Source organism: Notamacropus eugenii, chromosome 1 (assembly GCF_028372415.1).
Source record: "Notamacropus eugenii isolate mMacEug1 chromosome 1, mMacEug1.pri_v2, whole genome shotgun sequence".
Lineage (NCBI taxonomy): Eukaryota > Metazoa > Chordata > Mammalia > Diprotodontia > Macropodidae > Notamacropus > Notamacropus eugenii.
Genome location: NC_092872.1, coordinates 326251265 through 326267145, shown reverse-complemented (window position 1 = coordinate 326267145; position 15881 = coordinate 326251265). Strand labels below are relative to the sequence as shown.

The 15881-nt window shown below is 35.1% G+C and overlaps 1 protein-coding gene across 3 annotated transcripts in view; it reads right to left on the bottom strand.

The window, feature by feature from the left end:
* TXNDC16 (thioredoxin domain containing 16) overlaps window positions 1–15881 on the bottom strand; it is a 141076-nt gene that overhangs the window by 59711 nt on the left and 65484 nt on the right. For all 3 annotated transcript variants that reach the window (XM_072629704.1, XM_072629706.1, XM_072629705.1), the window contains exons 7-8: window positions 3646–3736; window positions 844–1000 (exon numbers count right to left, since the gene is read on the bottom strand). In XM_072629704.1, the coding sequence (XP_072485805.1) occupies window positions 844–1000; window positions 3646–3736 (248 nt within the window). The remainder of the gene's footprint in view (window positions 1–843; window positions 1001–3645; window positions 3737–15881) is intronic.

Here is a 15881-nt window from a genome sequence, read left to right as displayed (position 1 = left end):
ATGTATTTCCTACATGAGGTCTTTATTGATACCGCTAATATGAGCTCTGTAATGGTTATACTATATATTAGAACTTCCCTTCTTCACAAGGGAGCAGAACAATGGAGTTACACAACAACCAGTCAATTAGAAGGATTTCTGAGGCTTAGAGCTATTTGACATACCAGTGATCCTTTGCAAGTGAATTCTAGCCAAATTTGGAGATGCCTGTAGCTGCCAGAAACCACAAAGCCAGTCTTGGTCAGCCCAAGGGCAACCTTGAGCAGAAGTTGAAGATTTAAGATCTTGCTCAGGGCTTTCTAAACATCCTGCTGCCTGGCTTATTGTGTCTACAGATGGCCTCTCCCTCAATCTCTGCTCCTGCATGAAAGCCTCCAGAAACTACATCTCACCCTTTTGAGCAACTGAGAACTCTCTCTCCCTCCCTGCTCCCTTGTACCATCTTCTCTCCCATATGAGTCTTTTGCTAAGACAATAAATGCTTTTAATTGGTGACTGGACTCTGTTTCATTTCAGGTCCCTCTATATCCCTGAGGGTCTTTTGTTAACAACATCTACCTTCCAATCCCCTGCCAATTTTTAACACTCTCCTTGAAATTATTTTGTATTTACTTATCTTTCCCCAGTAAGTAATTATATGTTATATTTATGTTCAAGAATATACAGAGTTCAGTAATATCTTCCAGGCTATCATAACTATATTCCTTGAAGGGAATAGCATCGTAACAAAAGAAAGAAATGTGCCCAGTAATAGTTTGAAAAAGATACTCATCTAGGCTAGACTCACATGCATGAAATAAAAATATTCTGAATTCATCCTTGGGATTTCTCATTAATACATACCAACAAAGGTGCATCCATCAGCTTGAGAAATCGATGAATGTTTAATATAGTCAATGGTTGTTCTAATACAGTCTTTTGGCACTTTTGAGCCAAGTCTAAGACAAGTTTACAGTGAAAGAAGAAAAGACGTCCGGATATTATATCAGAGGTTTCAGTCCTAATAATGAAAGACAGATAGATAAAAATATTTACTGTCTTAAGATTCAATATACCTGTGTGTGAGTGTGTGTGTGTGAGCGTGTGTGTGTGTGTGTGTGTGTGTGTGTGTGTGTGTGAAGGATCTATCATTTCAATGGTATAGGTACTTTTATGCCTCCATGTCTTCCATGATCTATGATCACCACAGATTTTATTAAAAAGAAAAAGACTTCTGTATAAAAGTAAAGGTAACATAAAGTTGTTTTTTTTTTAAGTTTTTTTTTTTTTACCAGAGATGGAAATAAACTTTAACTAACATCTTAAAGAATATTTTCTGAACAATATTATTTTTTCATCACCAATTTGCAAATGAAATCTTTCAAAAGATGGTTTCTAACCTAAGTCTCTCAATGGAACAAAAATTTTTAATAGAACAGTATCACTTTCTAATTAAATTATGTTTAAAAATATGTAATAAAGTACAAATAAACTTTCTAATATTTCCTTAAACTCAAAATTCATATTTTGAAAGGACAAGCAATCTGATACTATAAGGAGATGTGTTTCTATCTTAATGTGCTAGAATTTAGCAACTGTGAGAGAAATAACTATGAATAACTAATTATTAATATGGAGGATCAAGGGTTTTGGTTCATTTTTTCCCCTTTCTATTTCCTTATTTAGTTACTAGGTCAAGGCAGCCTCTGATGGAGAGGGCTGATGATAAGATTGGGGGCAATCTTGAGCAGGAGTACATCCAAGTAGGAAAGTTTAGATCTGATTGAAGGGTAAAGACCATCTTTCCTAAGTGGAATTCTTACCATAACCCCACTATTGTTCTACTGGTAAGACTGGTTGGAGAACAGATTTTTTTTGTCTAGATTGCCCCAGGCAGAGATGGTCTGGTTAGAGATGAGTCTATCAGACATAAGAGTGACATAATTAAAGTCAAGTTTCCCCAGTCCCTTATTATAATAAGCCCATTTCTCATCATAATATTCATTCTTTCATTAATTGTTAAGCAATTACAGTTAATTTCTGCCTGCTGGGAACACTCACTCTTCCAACACTCACACATTCAGAAGCCTCCAAAGTTCCTCTTTGGCTTTTGAGAGTGCCGCTGACTTTACATTTTTATTAATTATTTGCTAATCATAATTAATAACCAATTATTAATTACCTAGAAATTATGCCTCTTGGATTTTTCATTCATCAAAACTATTGCTTTCTTTCAAGTTTAATAGTTCACTTCAGTATAAAAACAATATAGCTCAAAGACAGAAAAGCATTCCTTGAAATAAAAATATCAAAAAGTTAATTCCTCACAGGACTTCATGATCTTCTACTGAACTACACCCAAAATTAATTTATTCTTCTATTACAATACTTAATAGACACTTGAACTAAGCCACAGGCCAGAGTGGGGGAAGATAGGGGATAGAGATTAGAGGAAAAGAAATGCTGGCCTCTCTCTCTTGCTCAGGCTGGTTCTTTCCTTGTGCCCTTCCTGCTCTTAGTATCTCTTTGCCTGTCTTTCTCTTCTTACTTATTACCCAGAAGGTCACAATATGGACCTGGTACACTGGTTTATGTTTTTTCAATATGTTTTATGTTTCTAATTTTTAAATTTCCCCCACCAATCCCCCCCCCTCCCAACCAGATGACTAACCCTAGTTCTATCAACATTAATTTTTACTTAGTATGTGCTCCTGGAATGATTTCCTCCCATCCTCTTGGAATCAATGTCCCTAGCTTTTGGGGGTTTTAAGTTCCCAGAGCCTATTCTAATATTTAAATTGAAATTAAAGTATTCAAAACGTTTGGTAATTCCTAACAGTTAAAAATTTGTAGGAATTGTTACCTGTCTGGCACAATCTCTCAAAAAATTGAAATTAGAGTAATATTAATTTAAAAAGAGAAGAATTAAAAGGTCCCAAGTTATGATGTTTGAAAAAAAAGCTGGACTTGTAATCAGAAAACCAAGGTTGATACTTAAGAACCACATTATTTTAGAAAAGTCATAGCCCCTGTGAATCTCAATTCTTACATTTATGAAATGAAGAATAATAACAATGCTTTTACTATCTACTTCATAAGATAAGAAAAAATCACTGCAAACTATAAATTGCTATGTGAATGTAAGGTACTTTTACTTTACACATTACTTTTCTTATCAGAAAAAGAATGATAAGCTAGAATGGAAAATAAATATTAATAAGAAAATATTTTATGTAAATTATAAATACAGAATAAGACTATTATGGTAGAACAGTAGCTTAACAATTTTTAAAAGACTTTCAGGTGACTGAGGTAGCAATCTGTTAGTCTCTGGTATCCCGTTACGCCAGTTGGGTTAAATATTTCAGCAAATTTTAATTGAATGCTTAGATTATTGTCTTTATTATCCAGGCAGAAAAGTGTCTTACCAAAAATGCCTTCTACAGGGGGATAGGAAAAATTTTTATTTGTTATAGCCATTACATTAACTGTTTTATATATTTCAACATGGCAGTCATTAGAAAGGAAAACAATTTCAAATTCTTTTGATACATTTATCTCAAAAGAAGAAATGTAGGTTGCCTTTAGAATATTTATCTACATATTGTCATAATTTATTTTGAATAACAAAATTTAACATTTTGGACAGGTACCTCAAATACATACCCAATTCCTTCTAAAAGGGCAGTTTCTGTAGTTAATACAAACTGATAAGCAGTACCATATACAAAAGCAGTTTCCATTACTGACCTATGTTCTGAAAAAGATGAGGAAAAGGGAAGTTAGTTTACATTTACAAAGAAGAAAAAAAACAAGAAATAAGCAGCTTGGTAAAGGAAACACAAAATAATGGTAAAAAATGCGCAAAAAAATTCACTGAAGAAAACAACTCTTTAAAAAGTACAATTGGCCAAAGGGAAAAGAATATACAAAAGCTAACTGAGGAAAACAACTGTTTAAAAATTGGAACTGGGCAAGTGCAAGCTAATGATTCTATAAGACGTCAAGAATCAATTAAACAAAATCAAAAAAATGAAAAAATAGAATATGTAAAATATCTCATTACAAAAACAACTGAGAAAAATAGATCCAGGAGAAGTAATGTCAGAATCATTGGACAACCTGAAAATCATAAACAGAAGGAGGATCTGGACAGCATTTTTCAAGAAATTATCAAGGAAAACTGCCCTGATAGCCTGGAACCAGAGGTTAACATAGGCACTTAAAGATTCCATATATCACCTCAAGAAAGAAATACCAAAATAAAAACTCCAAGGAACATCATAGCCAAATTTCAGAATTATCAGGTCAAGGGAAAAATACTCTTATTGTCCATGAAGAAATAATTCAAATACCTGGGATCTACAATCATGATCACACAAGACTCAGCATCCATAATATTAAAGGATCAGAAGTCATAGAACATGATATTCTGGAAGGTAAGGGAGCTAAGACTACAACCCACCTGGAATCACCCACTCAGTGAAAATGAGTGTAATACTTCAAGGAAAAAAATGGTCCTTCAATGAAATAGAAGGATTTCAAGTTATCATAAGAAGACCAGAATAGAAAAAAAGAAGCATAAAATGTACACACAAAAAAAGAAAACATAAGGGATTCAACAGGGTTAACCTGTTTATTATTCCTACATAGGAAGCTGATACTTGTAATTCTTGAGAACTGTACTACTAATAGTGTATGTAGAAGGAATATGCAAAGACTGAGGGTATGGGTATAAAAATTTAAGAGAATCACATAAAAAATTAAGGGATGAAAAAGAGGTATACACTGGGTACAGATAGAAGGAAGAAGTAGAATGGCATGAAGAGGCATGAAAGAGAGTGGAGGGGAACTAAAGTTATCTGTAGTTATATGAAAAAAATGCTCTAAATCACTATCGATTAGAGAAATGCAAATCAAAACAACTGTTAGGTACCACCTCACACATATCAGATTGGCTAACGTGACAAAACAGGAAAATGATAAATGTTGGAGAAGATGTGGGAAAATTGGAACACTAATGCATTGTTGATGGAGTTGTGAACTGATCCAACCATTCTGGAGAGCAATTTGGAACTATGTTCAAAGGGCTATAAAACTGTGCATACCCTTTGACCCAGCAATACCACTTCTAGGTCAGTAATGTAAAGAGATCATAAAAATGGGAAAAGAATCCACATATACAAAAATATTTATAGCAGCTCTTCTTGTGGTGGCCAAGAATTGAAAATGGAAGGCATCAGTTGGAAATTGATGCTCATCAGATGGAGAATAGCTGAACAAATTGTTGTATATGAATGTAATGGAATACTATTCTTCCATAAGTAATGATGAAGAAGTGGATTTCAGAAAAACCTAGAAAGATTTACATGAACTGATGCTAAGTGAAGTAAGCAGAACCAGGAAAACATTGTACACAGTAAATAACCACACTGTGTGATGACTGATTTTGATAGACTTAGCTCTTCTCAGCAATAAAAGGATCCAAGAGAATTCCAAAAGATTCATGATGGAAAATATTCTCCATATCCAGAGAAAGAACTATGGAGTCTGAATGCAGATCAAAGCACACTATTTTCTTTATCTCTTTTTTTTGTTTCTTCCTTCTCATTGCTTTTCCTTTGGTTCTAATTCTTCTTTACAACATGACTAATGGAGTAATATGTTTAATATGAGTGTACATCATTGTATATCAGATTGCATGCCACTTTGGAAAAGGAAGCGTGCATAGAGGGAGAGAAAATTTTAAACTCAAAATCTTATGAAAGTGAATGCTGAAAACTAAAAACAAATAAAAAATTTTTTTAAAAAAAGAAAAACAAGAAAGACAAAAGGCAAGCATGTGCATACACACACACACACACACACACACACACACACAGAAATTATAAATGAATATTGCCCAGAACCTTTAGAATGAGAGGCCAAAATGAAAATGGAAAAAATGAGTTAATTCACTTCTGAGTAGAAATTCCTTATCTCTAAATGTTTTTATCAACAAAAGAAAGAACAAATAATTGAACTGCACATGCAACTAAAAACTTGAAAAAAACAAAAAAAATCACCAGTTAAATATCAAAATAGAAATTATGAAAATTAAAGAAGAGATAAATGAAACTGGAAGCAAAAAGACCCCTGAACTGAAAAATGTAACTAGATTTTTTTAAACTAATAAAATAGATAAATAATTATTCAATCCAATTAATTTAAAAAGAAAGGAAAACCATGTTATAGTCTTCCCATAAAAAGAAGAATTTAAAACAACTGAAGTGAAATAAACTTATTAGAAACTATTTTGCCCAAATACATGCTAAAAAAATTGATCACTTAAAGTAGATAAATGTTTAGAAACATAAGATACTTAAATGAACAAAAGAAGAGATAGACTATTTAGCCCAATATCAGAAAAAGAAATTGGATAAGTCATAAATGCCCAAAGAAAAAACTTAAGAAGGCTTCACAAGTGAATTCTATCAAACATTCCTAGATTCTAATACTATATCAACAACTATTTACAATAACAAGAAAATAAAGCACCCTTCTAATCTTTTTCTTTCTACCTAAATCAGGAAGAGACAAAGTAGAGGAAGAAAACTACAATTATCCCCAGTGAATATTAATGCAAAAAATTAAATAAATAGAAAGTATCATATACTAGGGTGAGACTGGGTTTATACCAGGAATGCAGGGTTGATTCAACACAATGAAAACTATAAATATTAAAATGTAAATAACCATAAATAATATATACTATAAATTACAAATAGTATAAACATAAAACATAAAACCATGTTAACATAAATTATAAATGGATGACTATATTAATAGATGCTAAAAAAGACTTTTGACAAACTCCAACACTTTTCTATTAAAAATGCCACAAATCATAGGGATAAACAGACCTTTCCTTGATACAATATGTACCTAAATCCAAGAAGAAACACTATATGTAATGAATAAAAGTTAAAAGTCTTTACAACATGGAGGTCAAGCAAGGATTTCTATTATATGTCTATTTAATGTGGAAGAAGGAAAAAAGAGAAAGAAGGAGGAGGAAGATGGGGAGAAAGAGAAGAAGAAAGAAGAGGAAGGGGGAGGGAAAAGGAAAAAAATAACAAGTAGGAAGAGGAGAAAGGAGAGGAGGGGAAGAAGAGGAGGAGGAAGAGAACAAAAAAGAAAAGAAAGAAAAGAGGAGAACAACAAGAAGATGATGATGATGGAGGAGGAGGAGAAGAAACTGAGGGAATAAGCACTGACAAAGAAAAATCAACTTATTTCTATTTTTTAAGATCATATGATCATGGACTCAGGGAAACCTATAGAGTCAACTAAAAATTAATTGAAATAATAAATACAACAAGGTTAAAGGTCATAAGATAAATCCACATACGTTATCCCCATTCAAGGAGGTCAAATCAATCAATATTCAAATAAATTAATTCAGGCTATTCCCTGTAAAATCAAATACCAAGGCTAAGGCTTAAATACTTTGGCCACATGAAAACATGGGACTCACTGCAAAAGACCCTGATATTGGGAAAGATGAAAGGCAAAAGGAAAATGGGGTAGCAAAAGATGAGAAGAATATATAGTATCATGGAAACAACCAACATGAAGTTGGACAGATTTCAAGAGACACTGAAAGCTAGAAGAGCCTGCTATGCTATGGTCTATATGGTCCAAAGTGTAAATACAACTGAACAACTACACCACAAAAACATATAATCAAGAAAGCCAGGAGGAAGAGCTAGAAAAAGGAATTTTGTTCAAATTAATTTAAAATGTTATAAAACACCTAGGAATGGACTTCAAATTTTACCCAGAAACTATGAGTTGAATTATAAAACATTCTTTGAAGACAAGCAAGCTTAAATAATTCAAGAAGTATCACTTATTCATAGGTGGATTGAGCCAGTATGATGAAAATGGTGACACTGCTTAAATTAATTCACTCAATCAGTGCCACACCAAACTATCTAAAGAATAGTTTATATAGACAGAAAAAATAATACCAAATTGATACCAAAAAATATACCAAAATTCATGAGATGAATAAAAAGTAAAAAAAGTTTTAAAAAAGATGATAAAAAAGTAAAGAAGGTAAAAGAAAATCCTAAGAATCTCAATTTTTAAAAGTGGGGGGGTCTATTAGTACCAAATTTCAAATTGCACTATAAAGTATGAATCACTAAAAATTATTTAGTTCTGGTTTAAAAAGAGAGGTTAACAGGTAAAACAGATTACATATACAACAGAAGAAAACAAGATAGGAAAATAAGGTTTGAAAAGCCCAAAGATTACAGTTATTGGGGGAAAGATTCACTATTTGACAAAAATTTCTGGAAAAAAAATCTGAACTGGATTCTGGCCATGCATGCATGCACTGTACTCACCAATAAACACATACCAATAAACACTTCTAGGCACTTGAACTGTGCCTCCTTTCCCACTGTTCAGGCAGATGCTGTACCACAATTAATTTTCCTTAAGCTCATTCTCATCATGTCACTACCTTACTCACAACTGGTATTCACAATTCCTGCTAGGATCAAGTACAGGTTATTTGAACTCTTGATGCAGTTTGAAGCTATTAAAAGCCAAGATAACAGAGTGATGGAAGCACTATAGCCCAGCTCTCCAAACATTTCCTTCCAATTCCTTTACAATAATGATTTAAATTGAATTCTGGAGCAGCACAGTTAACAAAAAGCCAAGGTAAGATTTTTTTTAAGCCAAAGACAACATAGGAGGTTGAAAGAGAGGTCTGTGACACTGCAGAAGGAATTTGCAGGAATGCCCACAGTAGCAACACCAACTGTAGGTCTTAGAGGCAGCTCAGCAGCAACTTATTTTGGAGCTCCCAGTTCAGAGATAATAAGGGGATAGTACAACTCGTCAGAAAGAGAATACAGTGGACTCCTATGCTAGTACTTGGCACAGGAATAGACACTTTTTGTCAATTTCACTGGTCATACCCAGATCTGGGTAGTAGTTCCAAGGAAGAGAAAAGCACTTGCAGTCTAACAGTAGCAGGGAACCGTGTTGGCAGGTCCAGGATAGAGAGGAGTTTGAAGGCTTGTGGTTGTAAAGGAGTAGAGGTCCTTCTTGGATAAGAAAGATAACACAATTGCTTCTAGGGCTGTATGCCAAAGATATCATAAAAATGGGAAAACATCTCACATATACAAAAATATTTGTGGCAGCTCTTTTTGTGGTGGCCAAGAACAGTAAATTGGGAGAATGCCCATCAACTGGGAAATGGATGAACAAGTTGTGATACATGAATGTAATGGAATATTATTGTGCTATAAGAAATGACAAACAAGAAGACTTCACAAAAGCCTGGAAAGACTTATATGAACTGATGCTGAGTGAAATGAGCAGAACCAGGAAAATATTATACACAGTAGCAGTCACAGTGTGTGAGGACTGTTTCTGATAGACTTAGTCCTTCACAACAGTGCAAGGACTTAAAACATTCCCAAAGGATTCTTGATGCAAAATGACATTCACATTCAGAGAAAGAACTATTGAATTGGAACACAGAATGAAGCATTCTCTTGTGTTATGTTATGTTTTGGTCTGTTTTTTCTCATGGTTTCTCCCATTAGTTGTAATTCTTCTATGCAAAATGACTAATGTGAAAATGTGTTTTATATGAACATATGTGTAGAACCCATATAGGACTGCATGCCATCTCAGGGAGGGAGGGGAGTGTAAGGAGCAGAAAATTTAAAACTTATGGAAGTGATTGTTGAAAACTGAAAACAAATTAATTAAATTTTTAAAAAAAGAAAGAGAACACAGACCAGGAGAGCAGTGAACACACATCTCCCTGGATCATATCATCTAGAAAATTTGCAGGCCCCTAAAACTAGCTCCAAAAACAGAATCTTAACAAAAGAACATGAACCTTTGAACAGTGAACCACTCCCACCCTTTAGATAAGAAAATCATAACTTTAACATAAAGTTCAACATCAAGAGAAGGGTTAGAAAAATGAGCAAACAACCACAAAAGAATCTGACCATAAAAATCTATTATAGTGTCAGGGAAGATCAATTCATAAACATAGAAGAAAAGAATGTAAAGATAGCTACAAGCAAAGCATCCAAGTTAAATTAAAATTGGACACAAACCTCAAAAAAGAATTCCTAGAAGAGGTAAAGAAAGCACAAGAAAGGATCTGAAAAATCAAGTATGAATGATAGAGGAAAGATTTGGAAAAGAAAAAGAACAATTACATAATGGGATAATGTTTTGACTTCTGAGTGAACTAGATTTGTGAGACAGGGTTGCACAAAGTCACCCACCTCACTCTCTTCCTGAATTATCAAAGTCCTATGACAAGACAAAAGTCAAAATGAATGGTGATGGCCCAGGATGTAATGGATGACCTTGCTGTCTTCAGTATCTGACCAGGCTCTAAGCACTCCACAGTGCCTGCTTCAGCCACCTTCATGACCATGGGAACAAATTGTTTTCATCCACCCATTTCACTGGGGGAAGTCTTCATATACTTGGCATAGACATCCCCCTAATTCATCAACAATTTTGAAGTCCACTGGTTACCCTCAATCAAGTTTAGCCCATCCGTTGAGATGGTTTTACAGGGTGTTACCACTGCACATGCTACAGCTTCTTGGAGCCACACATGAGATTTGGGCAATAGGTGGACACCAAAGATGGATAAGCATCCCTGAAAAGGTCTCAGAAAGCCTTCAAACCAGAGGTACAAGTTCTCCCTGAATATGTCATACACCCCTGAGAACAATATGAGAAAATTATAAAAATTAACAGCTTTGCATAAGAAACATAAAAAATGCTAAAGAAAATAAAAACTTGTAAACCAAAACAGACAAAATGGAAAAAGAGGTACAAAATCTCACCGAAGAAAATAATTCTACAAAAATTAGAATTTGTCAAGTTAATGCTAATGACTCCATAAGACATCCAGAAAAGAACAAATTAAAGAAATTTAAAAATGGAAGAAAAGTGAAATATCTTATTAAAACGCAATTAACCTGAAAAATAGATCAAGGAGATATAATTGAAGAACTATTAAACAATCTAAAAGTCATGATCAAAAGGGGGGGGGGAACCTAGACTCATATTTCAAGAAATTAAAAAGGAAAACTCTCCCAATATCTTAGAACCAGAGGGCAAAATAGAAACTGAAAGAATCCCTTGACTGTCTCTTGAAAGCAAACCCAAAATGAAAACTCTCAGGAATACTAGAGCCAAATTCCAGAAATCTCAGGTCGAAAAGAAAATATTAAAAATGCCAAAAAAGAAACCATTCAAATACAGAGCCATAGTCAGGGTCACACAAGTTTTAGCAGCTATTACACAGAAGCAAAGGAGTTACTATTACAACCAAGAATAGTCTACCTAGTAAGTATAATTCTTGAGGGGAAAAAGAAATAGAGGACATTAATGAAATATAGGATATCAAATATTCCCAATGAAAAGAACACAGTTGCATAAAATATTTGACAGTCAAAAAAAAAAGAGAAGCATAAAAAGGTAAATATGAAAAAAATCCTAAGAGATTTAATAAGGTTAAATTCTTTACATTCCTATATGGAAAGATACTTTTAAGAACTTTAACATCATTAGGGCAGTTAGAAGGAGTCTATGTAAACAGAGGGCATGGGTGTGAATCAATTATGATGGTTGTGATGGAAATCAAAATAGGATCTTTTGCTCTTTTTGTTTTAGTATAATCAGGTGCCTCTGATTCATTCTTGCCTTTATCAATCAAGAGTCTTTACAAGGAGTAAAGTATAGAAACAAGAGTTTCTTTAACTAAAAACAGTGTATGTATTTCTATTGATAATTATTTTAATGTGATTAAAGATCCTTCCCACCCACTGATGGAACTGCCCATTGTAGGAACCTTGATTAGGGGAGTTGTTTTGTAGGAGGGTTCCAAAAATCTTTTGTTTTTTCTATTGAAGCAGTGGGTCAAAGGGTTGCAATGGCCCTCCAGCTCTAAAAAAAAAAAATGGTATAAATACTCTGAGGGTGAGGTTTTACTTTGGGGCTTAGTTTTTGGTAAAAAGGTTTGAGTGCCAGATGAGGACTCTGCGAAGTGGCTAAGGTGCCCCAACTGTGAGAACCCAGATGTAATGCTTTACTCTCTGGTAACTGGTCAGACAGCTGTACCTGTCTGTTGAATTATGGTTAGGTAGAGGAAGCCATGTCTGATGATTACTCCGAGATTACTGATTGGAAGTGTTTGTTTGGCCAGACAAGGCCTCTAGGAAGCCACTAAAGTAGCCCCCCGGGTCTGAGAACCCAGATGTTGTACTTCCCTCTCTGGTAACTAAGGTCAGACAGTTGGGGTCCAATTGTCTGTTAAATTCAGGCAGAGGAAGCCATGTCTGTTGATCTTCTGATTTCTCTGTATTTTCTTTGAAATTCAGGGTGCTGACTCCCTGAACTAACTGAATGATACATGTACTTAGTTAAAGATATGATATATGTGTTTGATTAAAGTGATTGTTAACCCCTTGAAAGTTGCTTTCCTTTTATGAATGCAGATCTAAGAACCTGTGATAGCAAGCACCCTATGTTTGTTGGGGTGCTTACTGTTACAATGGTATGGTTTCAAAAAAATTAAAAGATGAAAAAGAGGGATGAACTGGGAGAAGGGAGAGGAAAAACTGGGAAATTTATCTCACATAAAGGAGACATGAAAAAAAGAGCTTGTACACTACAGAGGAAAATGGGGGTTGGGGGGATGGGCAACACCTAAACCTCACTCTAATCTGAAGTAGTTCAAAAAGGGAAGAATATATATAAAACTCAGTTGGGTATGCAAACATAACTAACCCAGGGAAGCACAAGTGGAAAAAGTTATACTGGGGAGTGAGGTGGAATTGGAAAGAAGAATGGATTAAGGAAGGCAGTGGTCAAAAGTAAAACCAACATTTTAGAGGAAGGGGAAAGGGAGGGAGAGGGAGAAGGAGAGGAGAAAGGAGAGGGAGAGAAGAAAATAGGATAAAGGGAAATACCCAGCTAGTAATTACATCTGTGAATGTGAATGAGACACACTTACCCATAAAATGGAAGTGGAGAGCAGAACAGAGTAGAAAGTAAAATCCAATAATATGTTGCTTACAAGAAAAACAATGAAAACAAGAAGACAAGCACAAAATTAAAATAAGGGACTAAAAAGGAATCTGTTTTGCTTCAGGTGAAATAAAAAAGGAAGAGGAAGTAATGATGATCTCAGACAAATAAAACTAGGAGCAAGTTTTATGAAAAATGAAATAAAATAAATTAACCATTGGTTAATTTGATTTTTTAAAAAGAAAGAAGAAAACTACATTACCAGTATCAAAAATGAAAAGGGTAAATGCACTACCAATGAAGATGAAATCAAGTTAATTATTGCAAGCTGGTTTTCCCATTAATATGCTGATAATCCAAGTGAAATGGATAACTATTATAAGTGCAAGTTGTCAAAATTAACATAAGAAGAAACAGAAAAATAACCCAATCTTAGAAAAAGAAATTGAACAAGACACAAATGAGTAGCTCTAGGAATATCAGTATTTCAGCATAAATTCCTGCATAGTTATGTTCTTGCTTGTGGCCTTTCCCAGTGCCAAGGTTAATACTAAGAATTGCCCTGCACTACACCACCTACTCAACATGTCCTGGCTGACCAGCTAGAATAGCTGTACCTTCATGGAAACCCTGAATGTGTATGTTTGGTGGAATATCAAATTACTGCCCGTTAGAAAACTTGCATGAGGCATTAACCCAATTCTTCCTAATGGACGGGAGTTTTCTCTCACCACAATAGCCAGAAAATCAAGCTACTTCCCACTAATATCACCATCTCTAGTCCTCCAAGCCTTCTCTGGGGAGTACAGTACTGGCAGCAATGTGGAAAGTGCCCATCAGTTCCAGATTATCAGAAGCAAAGGACAATACTAGACCTGACTATCACTGCCCACGCCAGTGCCCATTATACTGGGGGCCATGTCACTCCCTATTCCAATTCTGCTAGGTCCTGCTACCACTGGAAACCACTCCTTTCTTGTTGCCATTAGGGTCTGCCTTAGTGCCCACTGCCACAGGGATCTATATTATTGTGCCCCTGAAGTTGGCCATAGCAATGACCTCCTGTGCTAGTCAGCACTGCCTTAAGCACTACCACTGCTGGAACCTAAGCAATGGCCCCAGGGCTAAGATCCAGAAATGCCTTCTTGATGCCAGGACAAGCAATATCCCTGTGTTCTAGAACCTGAAAACTATCCCTGAAAGCTGCTCCTAAATCCATACTGAAGCATTCAAAACTGCCACTATCTCCCTTTGCTAGATGCTGCCACTACTGGGGTTTTAGCTTTACCTTTACCAGAACCTGAGTATTATCTTTGAAATGGACTGAGCTCAGCCCACCCCATCCCACATACCACTCCTAAACACTGGGACTGCTGTAGCCTGAGTTTTTCTTTCCCTCCTATGTAGTGGCCAGAAGACTGCCTCCCTTGTGTTAGGTACTGCCACTGCTGGAGTATGAGCTCTGTTCTAGATGCCATGCTTCTGTAAGAGATGCCACTGTTGAGACCTCAGCTTTGCTTCCCTTATTCCAGCATAGGAGCACTGCTGCTGTGACAGATTGCTACAGGTGTTGACATGGCTGGGGCATAAACTTAGCCCCACTATGTCAGGTTAAATGTTGGTCTGGGAGCTATTAATGTTCCCTTGGTCTCTAATGCTACTCCCCTATGCTGGGGCCCACGCTTGAGGGGCACCTTATAACCCTTCTTTACTAGAAGTTCTAGAGGATATACATAAACTACTTTTTCTTGAAAACTAAACAAATTTAATGCAACCCCATCCTGTTCTTGGGAAATGAAGTCAATTTGCACATTCAACTGCAGAAACATCTCTGGGCTCTCTAAGAGTATTGCTTGTGTGTGTATATACATGTACATACAGACACACACACACACACACACACACACACACACATACACACACGTTGTGTCATCTCCTCAATTAGAATATAAACTCTTTGAGGGTACGGAATGTTTTCACTTCTTTCCATACCTGGAGCTTCACATAGTGCTTAGCACAAAGTACACTAATAATAATGTTTGCTAATTCCATGATTATTTTTTTAAAATGACTTAGAAAAGAAAAATGCAGCCATTAAGGCAGTGTATCTTTTTAAATTATATATCTCACTTGTATCTTTTTAAATTAAATTTTTTTTCACAAGATCTACCTTCTCTCCCTCTCACCTTCTTCCCACCCTCAACAAGAAAGCAAGAAAAACAAAAGCTCTATTATAAACATGTACAGACAAGTAAAACAAATTTCCACAAAAGACATACGCAAAAATAATGTCTCAGTCTGCACTGAGTCTATCACCTCTCTGTTGGGAAAGGAATGGTATGTTTCACAAGTCCTTTGGAATTGTGACTGGTCATTGTATTGATCAGAATTCCTAAGTCTTTCAAAGTTGTTTGTCTTTACAAGGTTGATAACATGCAAATTGTTTGTCCCCCCAGGTGCATCTTAAGATTACACAACATTCTTTGAAAGACTGAAACAGACATAAATTTGTTCAATGATCCTTTGGCTATAAATATAAAATAAGTTTGTCAAAGTTCTTCCTAAAAGGCAAGAATCTGCAATTAAAGAAAATGTTCAAAATGTGGTTCAATCGGGTCCAAGGACAATAGGGCTACTCTCATTTTTCTTACATGACTAATATTTCTTTTTTACAACAGTTGAAAAAGGTGAGAGCTTTTTAAATAACTGACATTCACTATTAAATCATGCTTACCCACTGATTCTGTTTTCTAAGTATGTCTCCCTAGTCCTTGTACTCATGCAGTTAAATTTTTTAAGCAAAACACAAGACCTTGGACCTATTT